Genomic DNA, 16275 nt, shown 5'->3' with positions numbered 1-16275 from the left:
TTTTATTTATTTCTACTTTAATAGTTAAGCTACTTTTATTATACTCCGTATGCCCATTGCTGCGTGCTATAACTCGTGACACATGGTGACTAGTATCGCAAATGACGCTCGAAGGGCCTGCCTTTGCCATCGGTCGTGAAGCTCATTGTATATCATACCTCAAAACTCGTACAGGCTTTAATCCTCGTCCGGCACAGATTATATTGAATATTGGGCTCCGAAAGGTTAGGCCGGTATTCGATAATTGTCTCTCATTAAGAGTCAAATGTATTGGCATCCGTAAAGTTCATTTGGAAGCTTTGGTGTGTACTCATGTTCTTGCTACGAGGTCTATGGCCGACTCATTTCCTTCGTCATGCCGCTCAATTAGGTGGATATGGTCAGGCTCAATGCTGAGTTAGCAAGAGCTACTTGCGGTACAAAGCAAGCACCTTCTGCCACAGGGTTGTGGCCTCCTGTTGAGCAATCGCTGTCTCTCCAGCTCCTCTGTGATCCGGCACGTCGACAACCTCGCCATCCAGACCCTTGTTGTTGGCGGCGTTCTGCTGCTTGCCCAGATAGTAGTTTGGCATAAAGAAAGAAGCAATAAGAGAAATACAGGACAAGCAGATGGCGGCGATCGTGATATGCCCGTTTACGGTAGCGTAGGCGCGGATAGATCCTTGACGAATGGGATCATCGAACTGGTACTTCTTCAACGTCTTGATATTGCCGTAAATCTTCGCGATAACACTGTTGGAAACGCCGGGAAGTTCTTCACGCATCTGGTCAACCATCTGCTCCGTCCAGATGCTCGTTGCAACAGCGCTTCCGATACTGGATCCTAAGGTAGACCACAGAGTGATGATGGAAATGATCGAAGCAACGTCGTCGTGGGGAACAGACGCCTGTACACCAACACGCGCACCAACTACGTTGAGGGAAGATAGACAGAAGATGAGTTGCGCTGCTACGAGCCGAGCAGTATCTTGAGTCATGTTGCCGGTCGGTTGGACCAAGAGGCCGTAACCGAGAATCTTGGCCGCGGCACCGAAGACCATAAGGCTCTTGTAGCGATGAGTGCTGCGGTGAATGAGACCAACCACAGGGCCGACCAGGCAGAGCCCCATTGTAGTTATGCCCAAGAAGATAGTCCACTGATAAGTAGTCCACTCTTTGATGATGAGGATGTATGATGAAAAGTAGGTATTGCGAACGGACGATGCCATTTGATTAAAGGTGTGGATGATGACACCTGCGATGAAGGCGCGGTTCTGTAAAATGCTCCTCGTCATGAGAGGCTTAGGAGCGAGAAATATCTCGAACAGGACGAAGATTATGAGAATGACGAAACCCATGACGATCATAGCGATCATGCTTGCGTTGGTCCATCCACCATCGGCGCTCTTAGCCAGTGTGATGGGCAAGAGAATCAGGGAGAAGGCAAAGCCAAGCAGGATGAGGCCAATGATGTCGATATCGATCATGCCCCGGTACGCAAGTTTGGCCCAGTACACCAAGTTCTTAGAGGAGGCCTCAGAAACACCGGTGCGAACGTTCTTGGAGTCGGCAATGGTTACCATGCCAGCCTTCCCTCCTCGACGCTGCATGGCGTAGAGAGTAAAGATGGCCGGGATGAGGAGAACAGGGACGAGTATGGCGAACATGCCTAAGCCCCATCGCCAATTCTCGTAGAAGCCTTCAGCAATGAAACCGTTGACGGGGACAGTGACGATAAAAGGCAGGGACAGGCAAGCACCGAAGAAGCCTCGCCATTGCAGGGGAGTCAAATCGGCCACGATGATGTCGCTCAGAAGATCGAGACCTGACTTGCCGACTGAAGTAAAGCAGATACCGATGGTATAGGCGGGGAAGGCGGTGGCACTGGCTGCAACGGCAAAGCCTACGGCGTAAAACGCTAGAATCACGACGTACGTCGTAGGTCGCGAGGTGATGTCGGCTAGTTTTCCGATGAAAGGCTTGCTGATGGCGCGGATAATCTGACTGGCAGTGTTGACGGTACCAAGTTGGCTGTGGACCTTGAACGTTGAAGCAGCCAGCGTGCCAAAGATGGTTGTGGTGATACCCATATCGAGGGCATAGGCAAACATGGTCAGGCCGATGGATACGCCGAGCAGCCAGAGTAGCACCTTGCCCTTCTGACCAGAATGGTAGAGTACCTTGTTGAAGGCTTCAACTCTGCTGACGCCGACTTCCGTTGATCCTTCATTATCAGCAGATTGGTCAGGCTTCTCATCCGGCTCGAAGAAGTCCTGAGGTGCATCAATCTGGGCGGGAGCCTTTTCGGGAGCCACTGGCTGGCTGTCGGCCGCAGGTGTCGACATGTTTGACGGCTTCTCAAGCTGCGTGGGTTTTCGAGAGGTTTCAGGATGAAGTTGATGTTGCACAGACACAGGCAGAGAGCGATATGAAGAAGGGTAGAAGAAGTTTATTAAAGCCTCATGGGGAGATAGACAGCGAAAACTCTACGGTCTTGGCAGCGGTCCAGTGCCACCTCATAATCCTTTCACTGGGATCTAGCGAAGTGCTAGGGAATGATCACCCCACATTACAAACATAGGCAACCAGAAGTGACCAACGATATGGTTCTGCTGCATGACATAAAGATCAGTCTCCGAGTCTCTTTCGGTACGTTCCGACATCGGTTCGCCCAGTGTCCCGGACATGCGGGTGAGACAGCTAAGTTCAATGTTGAACGGCACGCGGCACGGGGTCAGAAAAATTGGCCGCTCTACTGAACATCGAGCCTAAGAAAAGTGGCCAATTCTTCTGGCAACCGCGTGAATGGATGTCTCGTTGTGTTTATCAGATCCTTTCTGGATCCACTATTGGGGAAACATGCCATCTAATCAGATGGCCCATATCTCTCGATTGGGGAGGGATCACCACCTTGGCGGGACTAGACTCCGACTAAAGCCAGGATAGATTCCTTCATGCGCAAAGTATACAGTGTCTTTAGACTGTACGCAGAGACGCGCCACTGAGGACCTTCTTTTAAATAGCTTTGTGATTATGCTCCGATCCTAGACCAATATTTCGAGAATGAGGAACCATCTCCGGGTTATGGAAGCGGGACGGGTCGCCAAAGTGAAAGAGCAAAGATTTTCTTCGACACATCAGCCCACGGATCATGTAGCCACCTAGATAGTGCTTACTTTTTAGCCTGAAATAAGCTTACTCGAGTGGCTATTGCTACTCGTTCGAGTCGAAAGATGGGTACAGGATCCCTGTTCCTGGCAATAATCCCGCAGATTCGGCCTCGGACTTTGCCCGGAAGGGCTTGGCTCCTGGTTCATCGCCAACTTGTCGGTTTATATGGTCACTTTTATCGGACGACCTATCGCGAGAACTGTTCATCATGCTAATCTCTTGATCAAGTCTTTCGAAAATGCATCGCAGTGAAGAAAATTGCTCAACGAGGACTCTATAGACAAATCGGCTTCGAAGTCTTGGATCCATTACCGCTATCACTACAGTGCCATGTTGTCTCAAAGTTCGGTCTTCAAATAATGGATTCACACCTCCTATGCAATTGGCAACTGAGGCCACTGCATCAAAGCTGCGAATCATAATTCAGCAAATTGAGTGAGCCCTGGGAGTCCTGGGAGGAGGAGGAAGAAAATGTATAAAATAAAGAACACTCATGTCTAGTTACGTTGGATTCAAATATCTTCATAGACTTCTAACCGCCCTTAGCCTATTTTGTCTCGCCAACTGCGTGAGCTCTATCGTAGGGGCGTAGAGATCGAAGATGTGAGGCAGTCCAGGGTATACATGTAATTCCATTTGCACATTAGCGGATGCAAGCTTATTTGCAAATGCTACCGCCTCAGCGCAGAACAGATCAACTCCACCAACGTCGATGTATGTTGAAGGGAGATTCGCAACGTCAGTTGCTCTCCCTGGTGCCGCATGCGGAGGTATGCCCGATCCTCCGGCCTTGCCCTCAAGGTACGCATTCCAGCCAATCTGATTTGACTTATCCGTCCAGGTGAGGAATTGCGATAAAGGATTGTCTGCTTCAACCCTAGTTCTGTCGTCTAACATTGGATATATGAGGACCTGCTTCGCCAATGGCGGTGACAAGCCTCGATCCCTCGCCAACATTGATGCGCCTACCGCTATGCCGCCGCCGGCGCTCAACGCGTAAAAGCCTATGCGAGACGCGTCGATATTCAAGTCGTTTGCATTCTCGCCGAGCCACTTTAGAGCAGCGTAACAATCCTCGGCGGGTGTTGGAAACGGGAACTCGGGCGCTAAGCGGTATTCAACAGCGAACATCTGGACCCCCGATTCGAGAGCAGCTTTCGCGGCGAGTGGCCGGCTGTGCGGGTCGATGTTCCCCCCCACGATCCCTCCTCCATGAACGTAGATGAAAGCCGGCTGCCTGCCTATGCTTTTGTTTTCGCTCGGTGTGAACTGGTGGAGTATAATTATCTCGCCGTCGAATGACTTGACAACATGCTTGGTTTCTATTATACCATCCGGCAGGGCATCTTTGAGGATAGCCGAGAGACCCGCGTTGACGCTGGCTCGGAGCTCCAATGCATTGGTAGGTCCTTTCGGCGGTCGGATGGCGATCAGCGGACCAGCAACCGCCCAGAACTCTGTGTCGAATTTGAGGCCCGTCATCCTCTGCGTCTGTTTTGCGTAGTAGAAAATGGACAGAACCCCGACAACCATCCCCAGAAGCGAGAAACCTGGGCCCATGGTGACTTTTATGCAAAAAGCCTCTCCCAAGCTCCTGGTTTGTTAGGGGGGAAAGAGATGTTTCGCCCTGGTCTATTTTCCCTGTCGGGGGTACGCGAAAGGCATTATATCCCCATAAATCATGAGTTTAAGCTGCAGCTTTAACGTTTGCGCCACTCGGCACCATGAACCTATTAGTCTGGCCACTTCAGATGACTAGAAGCTCCGCGTTTCAAAGCGTTGATAGTCGGAAGCTTCCAATTCGTCCGAGCGGCATGAACCAGCTCCAGGCCAGCAATCCGCCGGGGCTCGGACGTGATTCTCTGAGCGCATGACCGATAAGGATTGCCACGTAGGCAATGCTGATATTGCTTCCTTTCGTTTTTTTTAGGAGAGGTTCTGCCTTTGGAATTGACTTTCGACTCGCATCGCAGGGCACATGACGTAGTCTGCATGTCGACTTTTGTCCAGCTATCAAACGTCGGACTTTTCCCAGCTCTCCTCACCCGTCTAGTGTTGCCACGACTGACTTGATGACTGATGGTTGCAATGATACACCCATCAACATATTGCCATTCTGGAATTGAGACTAAGTACAAGTAGTTTCGTCTGAAATCAGAAACTTTTCCTACAACCTGCCGAAAGACAGGTTTCATGCAGACCCAGAAGCAAGAACGCCCTGGTCCAAACCCGAAGTTGTCCAAATTACTGGATTCGAGAAGGCTGTGAGTTTCAGTCAAATACATCAGTCGCATATCGCTCATTGCGAATTTTACTGAACCACTCCTCCAGCTCCTCATCATCCATCGGCTTTCCATCGTCCAACTCGCTCTTCTCCCTGGCCGCCCTAAGCAAAACATCCTTCACTCCTTCGGCGACTCTGTTAGAACCACAGACATAGACTCTAGCACCTTGATCCCACAGCCCGTACAACATCTCACGCTCCTGCCAGATGCGATCTTGCACGTACTTGGATCCACTGGAAGCTTCGGGTTTACGACTGTAGGCCCTGAACATCTTCACAGCACCGGCGGACTCCCACTTATCGAATTCTTCACGATAGAGATCATCAGCTTCTGGGTCACGGCACCCAAAGAATAGGATGGCCGGTGCAAGAGAGCGACCGTTGCTAAGTAGGGTAGCACGTTCTTGAACGAAGGCGCGGAATGGTGCCAAGCCAGTTCCGGCTGCCACACACAGGAGAGGCGTCTTATCCATGTCGATCGGAAGTTTGAAGCCACCCTGTGAAGCACGAATGGCAACTTGCAGGCGGTCGCCGGCAGTCAAGGTAGCAAGGTAAGAGGAAGTGACGCCTACATGCCGGCCTTGTCCTGAGAAGGCCGGCTCATCGAGAACACCATAGGTGATGGTGGCGATACCAGGGTCTACCAGAGGTGACGAAGAAATCGAGCTGTTCACTATTGTCAGGACAAAGCCTAAAGACGGGGGTATAGCCTAGTCTTACTATTGACGGACTCTCATTGGAGGGAGCATGAGTAAGAAGTGGTTGAAAGGGATGACCAGAGATGGGAACTGCTCGGCAATATCAAGAACAGAGAGTCTCTTTCCCTTGATCTCGGTGTCATAGCCGTCAGTAGCCAAGTACTGAAGCTTACGGCTGGCCTCCTCTTCCTTCGCAAGCTGCGACAGAGTCGAGATGTTCTTTGTTCAGCATGTTAGCATTTACGTCCTGTATCAATTAGGCATCAATCCCGAGACTCACCCTTTTTGAAGCGGTTTGGCATAGCTCAACGTAGGAGCTCAGCACATCGGAAACGGGGCTGCTGACGTTGGTCGGCAAGGTCGTAGGCCCTGAAGCCTGGATGGTAACATGCGAGTCCCAAGCAAGATGAAAGCGGCGCATCACCCTCGCGACCGTGTCCTTGGGGTTGTGGGGGAGCACGGCGATGTAGTCGCCAGCGGAGTATCGCATGTTTGTAGGAAGCTGCACCTCGATGTGTCTCTTGACTGGACCCAGGTATCCTTGGGCGAGGATGCGGGCATCCAGCACGAGCGCGTCTCTGACGTCTTGGCGGAGAGTTGACGTCCTCGGGGTGGAGAATGACACTGACAAGCCTGCCTCGGCGATGCTGTTATCGCCTCCATCGGAATTTCCACCAAACTCTTTGACGAGCGTAGGCCACAGGGCCTCATCTTCCCAGGCCTCAAAGTCAGAGAACATGTCGCGGTCTTTGGCGTCCGTTGTGCTAAGTGGGATGATTCGACGGGCTCCACGCTCCTCGAGCGTGTTATCAACGAGCTTGGGGACCCGATGATATGTTTTTACCCAATCGGCATGACCTAGAGAAACAACACCGTATCAGTAGAGGTTGACTTGAGAATAGCTGGTCAGATCTTACCGCAGCCATAAACAGCATAAGACACGTTCTCGAGTTCCTTGCCCTTGAGATTGGCCATCCAATCGACGAAGAGTGCAGCATTATGAGGCGGCTCGCCCTCGTAAGAAGAGGTGACGATGACGATGGGACGATCTGTCGGAAGCGACTCTCGCGCGGCGTCAAGTGAATCAACGGTCGCACTGAAGCCATGTGATGCCGCATCGCTAGCAAGTCTCTGAGCCATAAATTCGCAGGTCCCAGAATTCGAACCGTAAAAGATTGCCACGTTCGCTTTTGTCACAGAGCTAGTTGTGGCTTCTGCTCCGTTCGTAGCTTCGTGGGCTTTGGTCTTCGGCTGGGCTGGCAATCCTCCATTCAGGGAGCCGGCCATCCGAGCTTCCAGCATCGACGGCGTCAGCCCCTCTCTCAGAATAGCCCGAATGTAAAAGTCTTTGGGCTTGATCGTGAGCGTCTGCGAGACTTTCAGGTCGTAGTTGGGGTCGTGCATGACAAAGTTGAAGTTCTGCATCAGCAAAGCGAGGGCGAGCACCATCTCTTGCCAAGCGAACGCTCTTCCAATACACCCACGCATACCGGTACCGAAGGGGCTCCAGCAGTTAGGAAACTCTTTCATCAGCCGGTCGAAGTTTTCGTCGAGCATCCTCTCTGGTCGAAATTCCTCTGCATCGTCTCCAAATACCTTGGGGTCAAGATGTGACTTGGTCAAGAAACAGAGGATCTGCTCTCCGGGTTTGACGCGGTACTTGCCACCAATGATCTCGTCCTTCATAGCCTCTCTGCCAAAGCCAAAGATGGGAGCACTGTGTCGCAGAACTTCTCTTATGACCTAGCGACTGATGTTAGTGTGGATGAGGTAGAGGGTCATTGGAGACCCGGAAGCGCTGTGCAACCCTGCCTAGGCCCTACACTAAGGGTGGAATCTAGGGGTGCTAGGATGAGTGGGAACTTACTGCACTCAAGCATTTAAGCTTAGTGACGTGTTCGACCTTTAGAGGACCGTCACCAGCTGTGCGGTCGACTTCTTCTTGGACTTTCCGATATACCTCGGGTCTCTTCAGCAACCAGTACATGGTGAAGGTAAATGTAGCAGCCGTGGTCTCGTGGCCGGCGACAAGAAAGGTGATCAAGTTGTCGATAATACTCTCGTCCGTCATCTTACGGCCCGTCACTGGATCAACAGTGTTGAGCATCGCAGTCAAAAGGTCCTTCCGACCATTGGCGTCTTCCGGGTCCTTCTTTCTAGCTTCGAGAACCTCTCTCGCAGTTGAACGAAGGAAGCCGATGTTCGCCTTGTACTTGCGGTCTTGCTTCTTGTAGAAGACTTGAGGCAGTACGCGCAATGCCTTATCGCCGGCTTCTTTCATGACAGCGTACATTGCTGTGATGAACGGATGCGTGTCTTCTCGGTAGTAAGAGTTGAACCTGTAGCCCATCGAGCAAAGAGCGACTGTGTCCATGGTGAGTCTCGTCATGTCTTCTCCAATGTGAATGGGAGTAGAAGATCCGTGGCGAGCCCACTTAAGCGCAAGTTGGGCGGCTAAGTCGTGCATGTCGTCGAACATTCCTCTAATGGCCAGGGGACCAAAAGCAGACATCAGGACTCTGTGGGCGATGCCCCAATTCTCCTCCTCGACGCCTTTGGACTACCGGAGGGTTAGCCCGGTGTAGCGAACAGCCCGTGAGGCTTAGAACAATCATCATACTTACTGTGAAAAGGCCATCGTGCACAGCGTCGCGAAGCTCCTATGGTTTGTTGTCAGTCATATCCCAAACACTCGAGCAATTTAATTCACGGTGAGGTCTCCTTCTATCGACTTTTTGAACCTCTTGTCATCGCAGCACTCGTTGACCAACTCGTGGGTGTTCACGAAAACCAGCTTCTGGCCTAGAAGATCAAGTTTGTAGATAGGGCCTTGGGAATGGTCAGCCATGGACATGCTCTCCAATAAGTCTTGCGGCAACCACGTATTATCCACTCCCGGGGTAATGCTATATACCATATTTGTTCGCCATGTGTACAAAGGACCCTAAGGGATAGTCCTGGTCGATCTCAGTCACATGTCCCAAGACGGGCTTCCGTGGCGGCTCCGGGATTTCAATGATACTGTTCGGCATGTCGACAGCTTTTCTAGAAGACCTCCGAGAAAGACTGAAGACTCGTTTTCTCTTTTCGAATGTCGCAATGGAGTCTGACGACTGAGTATTCGCGATGGACGACATGATGGATTTGGTAACCCGATGACCTCTTGCTTCCTACCTATATATCGTCGTCTTGAAAAGCACAGGTCTTCTAATTTTGTTGATATATAGGCAATTTGAGGCGATAGCCAAGCATAACGGGACAATTTTGACGGCCGCCGGAGTCGCTCAGACTGGTAATCCCCACCTTCGGTGTCCTCGGGGCAAGGCTGGTTGTGGCTGAAGGAGCAGAATCCACAGAATACCACGCTGAAGAGGCTTTGAATCAGACAAGAACACCACGTTCACCACGACAGGCGTACGAGATTCGTCATGTCCTTGCCCGCGGAGAGCAGGAGTGGGACTCTGAATCATTTCTCGCCGTGCACTGGCCCCGGCCGGTCCTCCGCGGGCGTCCGATATCCACTTTTTTATCTGCGCTACCCCCTTTGCATGGTCTGCCAGACTTTCGATGTAGCGCCGTAGCAGTCCGTATCCCCAGATCAGAAAAATCATTGATTCCTGGCGTCGGAGTTCCTTCATTTGGAGTCTTGGCTGCATCTCTGTACACGTCGGTGAGCGGATGAATATTCTAAGCTCGCTCGGCACCGGGCCGTAGCGATCCTGATATCCAGGCGAACGTGTGCCGCTGAAGTCAAGCATCCATACCGACTCTCAATATGCCAGGTCTCGCTAAAACCAGGTCTGTTCTGAAATACGATACTTAAATAGGGAAAAGACGTAGGGTGGCTGCTTTTGTTCCATCTAAATTCACGAGTGAAACGCTTTCCGAGAGTACGAGGTTCTCGGGTTTCATCAGATCAGTCGACTTTTCGTAGATTTGGCAGATAGCCCATATGGAAAGAATGATGACTAAGTTCCACAACCTTGGAAAGAATCAGACCCACGTAATCGACTAGATATGAATAAGTACATAAGCTGGCAGTCAGCTTTAGAGTGTGATAGGGTCAGAGTAAAGGACCATTCCGTCTCCTACTGAGTTTGGGAAGAACCACTTGACGTTGCGGAGATTTTGGCAGAATGCGATGATTTGACTGCTTTGACCTCTTGTGAACACGGAGTTCAATAGTTTTGACTTTTCGAATGCCATTGCACAAGAGAATCTCTAATTTGATTTTAAGAAGATGAAGACTCCACAACCCAGCCAGTTATCCGGTCTTATAACTGTGTGACTTAGACGGGAGCTTTAGTGACTAAGAGCATAGGTCAGCCATCTTGTCGGGAGATAAACACCGCCTAGAAGAATTAAGATATAGCACGGCTCGGGCGGGGGCTTTATTAATTAAGGCAAGGTATTAAGCTAAAGGAGTACCGTATGAGGACGCTGTGCAGCTTTAACTATGCTCGCGTTAGAAACGAAATATTTATTTAATCACTAAAGCTAAGATTTATAAAAAGTTGTTACGAGTTATAGTACGTAGCAATGGGCATACGGAGTGTGGTAAAAGTGGCTTAACTATTAAAGTGGAAATAGACAAAAGGAGAAGGTCTATATATATAATATCTGAGATAAATACGTAATTTAGCACGTAACGGGCACTTTATAAGGTGCGATTACTATCCCTATTACGTAACACACCCCCTAATTACTACCGCTAGGGAGCTATTATACCTAAAATAGAATCTCTAAATGCCCTTATAAAGGCCTAATTTAGTCGAATATAAATAAAGGAAAATTAAGCGCAAGGGATACGCGTCTTTTAAACCGCGTTTATTATAAATATATCCTTTTGTCTAAAGTAAATAGAATCCTAATTTGGAATAGCGCGTATTTTATTACTTTTAGTATATAAATTACTAAGGGCAAGGCTGCCTAGCTACTTTACGTATATTTAAATTCTCGCGGCGTTGCTTAGCTATTATTTTTCTTTTTCTTTTTAACTTCTCGTAATTACTATAAGTACCCCTATCTACTGCGCGCGCGCGCCTACGCTATTAAATCGTTTACTAATTTTATTTTAAATATAAATATTTAATATATTTAGAAATAATAATAAGTTTTGCGCAATTTCTATAATACCTCTTATATACGTATTATACGGTTTATTAAGAGTTTAGATAGGTAATAATATTAACGAGCCCCTCTAGGTCGTTACCCCCCCCCCGTAACCTCTTACTTACTTATTAGGGCCCGGCTACCGAGCTCTCCCTCCCTAGCTAAGAGGATATTAAGGCTACTAGTCGAGATACCGAGGACTCTATTAAGTTCGAGGCTCTCCTTAGTAGCCGTAATAAGGGTAATAATAAGGTAAATAGTAATAGTAAGAGCTCTAACGGGCTTTTACTTATCCCCCCCTCGGAGTCTAAGAGTAAGGATAAGACTAGTTTGGATAATAAGCCCTCTAAAAAGGGTATATTATATACTTATTATTTTAAGAGTTTATGTTTAATATTATTCTAGGGTTTAAAAAACGTAAGGCTAGCTCTTTTTAAAAGGGCGGTAAGAAATAAAAGAGAACGCCGAGAGGCTAAGGTACCCCCCGTAATAAGTATAGTTCTCTTCGCTATTCTAGGCCTATTTAACGTATACTTAGTCCTTAAGAAGCTTAAAAGAGAGGCTCCTAAAGAACGGGAGATCTAGTACCTACCCTATTTTAAGGTAGCCCTCTAGTATACTAATACTAAGGATAGTAGTTATTATTTTATAAGAAGTAATAGCCAGTATGCGCGCTATTTTAATAGCCGTTTAGCTAAAGGGTATATTAATATACTAGTCGTTTTACGGCCGATAGCCTGGGCCCTTACCGAGGCTATTATAAGTAGCGCTCCCTCTCTCGTAAATATATTATCTTTTTTTATCGTTAAGAAGCGCACTTCTAACTATAGTTTTAATAGGATATTACTAAGCTCCGTAATATCGTCCGCTAGATATATAATAACCAGAGGATATATAAGAACTATATCGGCTTTTATATAGAGGACTTCCTTAACGCGCGCCCCCGGTCCTCTTTTATACTTATCGTAGTCGTTTATAATTAACTTTTTATCGCGCCGCCCGCTTTTATACTTTAAGTTATTAACCTAACGGTCGTTTTAGCTCTTACGCCCCTTACTACCCCCGCTACTCTTAGTTTTATAAATTTTAAAGCGCGTAAGATACGTTTCTTAGCGCGCGTACTAACCCTCTTTTTTAATAACGCTATACTCCTAGCGATCGCATACTTCGTAAATTAGGAATTTAAATAGTAAGCATAAGCCCAGGTCTTATTTTTATATACGTGTGCTCTGCGGGGTAAGGTTATTTTATTTATTTTAAGCCTCCGGGCCGCACTCTAAGTTCTGTCTATCGTCTGCCTTCGGGCATTAAGTTTTTCTAAGCGTAGCCTAAATTAATTATTTTTAACTATTTTAGCTATTTATAATAGCTTCTCGCGTATCGTAGAGGTTAAGAAGTATATAGAAATATTCGAACTTAGCTCGTAAAAGGTTTTTAATAAGTCTATTTACTAGCATGTCTTTTATTAATATATAAGTAACCTCGAAGCTACTTCTAGCGTGCTCTTATCTTAGCTATATGTTTTATATATCGATATAGTAAAGTCGAGTAGCTATTCTTTTTCTTTCTTTTATAACGAGTTGAATCGTTTGCTAATTATCGTAGTTAACTAACTATACTTCTCCTAGGTTAAGGGCAATGTCCTTAAAAAGGCGCTTTAGAGCTATAGTCTCTTTTACGGTTTCCTTAAGGTAAAGAAGCTTAGCTTCGGTAGTTAACGTCGTAACCGTCGCTTAGCGTGCTAATTTTTATTAAATTGGGCTACTAAAAAGGAATATTATATATCCTTAAGATAATCGTCGTATTACTTCGTTATTTATAAAGCTAGTATTTCTAGCTAGAAGTAATAATTGCGCACTCGGTATACTACCGTAGTAGAGCGCAAAATATCTCGTTATATAGAGATATCGGATATAGTAGTTAATTACTTTAATATGGGTTGCGCTTAGGTTAGTTAGGAACCGTAATAATTGCGGGTAAGTAAAGGCGACGTTTAGTCTAATTATAATAGCTATATAAAGCATACTCCCGACCTTCTCTTAGTAGCTCTTTATTTCCTCTTTTATTACCTACCCCTTATTTAGTTTAAACTCTTCTTAAGGAAGAGGGGTAGCTAGATATAGTAAATCTATAAGGTCGAAGCGCTTAGTAACTTGCTCGATATATGCGTCGTAGATAAGGTAAACCTTACGAGTAGTACGGTCTCGTAAAATCCGTACTCTGAGGAAGTAATTAATCGGTCTATTCTCCTTAAGGTTAATATATTCTTTTATACCGTCGACGATCCCCTAAGCCGCCTTTCGGTTATCTCGATAGTATAAAATAATAAAATCATCGACGTAGAATACTAGTATTACCTTCCTATCTGCGGTTTAGTAAATATAGATCTCCTTATAGCTATATATTATGTTTATATTACGGAGTATAGAGGTAAAAGTTTAGAACTAGAGAATTAGCGAGTCTCGGAGGCTATATAGAGCGTGTTAGAGTTTGCTTACTTTGCTAGTAACCTTATATCCCTCTGGGAGTTTAATAATCACTAGCTTCTCGCTCTTAAGAGGCGCGTTAAGGAATGCGTTAATAGTATTATACTAGTCTGCTTTAAGGTCGAATTGGGTAGCTATTACTATTATAAGCCTAAAGGCTTTTACGGCGAGCGTCGAAGCGTACGTATTTTATAAGGAGTTAAGTAGTTATATATCCCCCCTTATATATATACGTATTTTTACCTCGCTAACCTCGTTATCGACGTCGTGCTTATAAGTATATACCTACTTTAATAAAAGTAGGATCCCTTGTTTAGGATTACGGTTAACCTCTTCCTATGTACTAATATCCCTTAGCTTTTTTATTTTTGTATCTATAGTATCCCTAAGTAACTTTTATAGTTGCGGTGGGAGATGTTTAATATCGCTAAATTTCTTTAGTAAGCTCTAAAAGTTAACTTTAGTAAGTCGTGGTTTCTGAACTCCTCCGGAGCGCTATAGGTAGGTCCTATGAACTACTCTTTTTACTACTTAATAGAGTGTTATATATCCTATACTACTTTCCTCTATAGCTTTCTATTAATTAAGTATAAAAGTAGAGAAAAAGTAGTCCTAAAGACGGTTATAGTAATCGCCGTTTCTTATATTCGAATATAAGAGCGTTACGAAGATACTACCGTTAAAGTATTATAGAAGTCTGCGGGCCCGGTTTAAACGTCTAGGACCTAACGGAGCTTTACTTAGTACTCAATAAGGCAGTTCTTATGAGCTCTATTCTTATATAATAATAGAGGTTTATTATAAGGGTTCTTTATTAACGTTAACTTTAGCGTTAGGAATTACTTTTTTATAATTAGTACCTCGTTTACTACGTATTCTAGCGTTTTATTAAGAGCCGTTAGGAATTAAAAGCTCGAGAACCTCCGTAGTATATATAAGCGCTCGTAGAGAGGACTATAGACTGCGCAGAGCTATTTATAACTCGGTTATTATATCCCCTTCCTTACCCCTACCCCCGAGCTCGCGCAAGGGGGTTATTTTAGGGGTTAATAATAACGGTAAGACTATATTAGCCTCTTTAGCCTTATTTACCGCACCCTAAAGTACGTCTATCGGTTACTTAGCGTCCTAAATAATTAAAAATCTAATAGTAATACTATCCTTAACTATAGAGTTATCTTAAGTACTAGCATTTCCGAAGTCTAAATCCACTTCCCTAAGTGCTCGAATTAACTTATCGTTAGTATTAAAAAGTTCTTATATCTCTTAAATTATTAGATTTGCTTACTTACCTACGATAGCTTGTTCTTCGTATACGGGATTATAAAAAACTTCTTCGTTAAACCTAATATTCCTTATAATAAATACCTACTCGAGCGTAGGTACTTAGACCTTATATAAGTTATGCGTTTCTAGTATATATCTAACTAGGTATCCTATATACCCGCGGGGAAGTACTTTAAACTCCTTTTAACGTATGCCCCTTTTACGATCTTTATAAAGAGGGTATACTCGGTAGCTATATATATAGAGGCTACCGAGATACGGGGTAACTAGTTTAGAATCCCGTACTTAGTAACCCGTTTGCTACTAGCGTTAATACCGCTTCTACTAGTTAATTTCTATTATAATAAGCGAATCTCTTTTATTAGCTTCCCATAGGGTAATATTATAAATAAAGATTGCTACTAGTACTATTTCGTTTTATAAATTCGTAGGGAGGTTTATAAAAAGGCGCATTTTATAAGCTTTAGCGATTGCGAGTTAACTTACTCTTTTAGCGTTACTTACGGGTTTTTTCGTATATAGAGGTAGAAGTTCTATTTTAATTCTTAGCTCGCTATACTACGTCTTATATATGCGTTTAACGTTTGCGGTTAGGAGAGCGGTTTTATTATTATTTCTAAAGAAGTAAATTAGAGTCCTTTTTTAACGACGAATCGCTACCTCGAGGCTCTATAGTACGAAAAGCACTTCTTCCTCTATTTTTATCCTCAAAAGGAACCCCCTAAGCTACTTATTATATTCGTTAGAAGCTATAAGTATATATTATCGTTTACTAAGAGATAGTTCGAAGTAAAAGAGATCCTAGTGCACACGGTACTATAGCCATAAGGCTCTTTTTAAGGGTAGTCTTTTTAAAACTACTATCTTAGCTTCGGATAATACATATACTTTATACTTAACTTATAATAGAGGTTTAATACGCACACCTCGAGTTTTATATAATAATTAATAAAGAGTATTAAGTCCGAGATAACCTATTCTGAGGTACTAGAGGAGCGCGCTATTAGACCTCTTATAGGTACGTTAATATAAGCGACGGAATTTTTTATAGCTAACTAGTAGTATAATACTAGCTAGGCTCTATAGGATACGCTTAAGGTTTGCGGAAGAAGGATAGGATTAGAGGAGCTTATATTTAAGGAAGACTAGATTATTCTTTTAAATAAGCTACTTTTTAATAATACTCTTATAAAGCGTTCCCTATCGTAAAGTGCAATCTAGACCGTAGTACTAGAGTATGCTTCTGTTTAGCAAAGTC

At 45.4% G+C, this 16275-nt stretch overlaps 2 protein-coding genes across 2 annotated transcripts; both read right to left on the bottom strand.

Moving 5' to 3' along the window:
* Positions 1–254: 254 nt before the first annotated feature.
* Positions 255–4710, bottom strand: CLUP02_01608 (uncharacterized protein; the record flags this gene model as incomplete). Its single annotated transcript, XM_049280647.1, has 8 exons — positions 255–321; positions 412–2465; positions 2553–2679; positions 2736–2825; positions 2890–2960; positions 3052–3106; positions 3197–3559; positions 3716–4710. 8 exons carry the CDS (start codon positions 4708–4710, stop codon positions 255–257), a joined length of 3822 nt encoding a protein of 1273 aa, XP_049136604.1.
* A 711-nt stretch (positions 4711–5421) lies between these two features.
* On the bottom strand, positions 5422–9562 carry CLUP02_01607 (cytochrome P450; the record flags this gene model as incomplete). Its single annotated transcript, XM_049280646.1, has 9 exons — positions 5422–6100; positions 6155–6351; positions 6413–6990; positions 7050–7875; positions 8000–8692; positions 8757–8792; positions 8843–8961; positions 9047–9302; positions 9551–9562. 9 exons carry the CDS (start codon positions 9560–9562, stop codon positions 5422–5424), a joined length of 3396 nt encoding a protein of 1131 aa, XP_049136603.1.
* Positions 9563–16275: the final 6713 nt, after the last annotated feature.

Source organism: Colletotrichum lupini, chromosome 1 (assembly GCF_023278565.1).
Source record: "Colletotrichum lupini chromosome 1, complete sequence".
Taxonomy (NCBI): Eukaryota; Fungi; Ascomycota; class Sordariomycetes; order Glomerellales; family Glomerellaceae; genus Colletotrichum; species Colletotrichum lupini.
The sequence above is the reverse complement of the archived record's forward strand: the minus strand, read 5'-3'. Positions and strand labels throughout refer to the sequence as shown.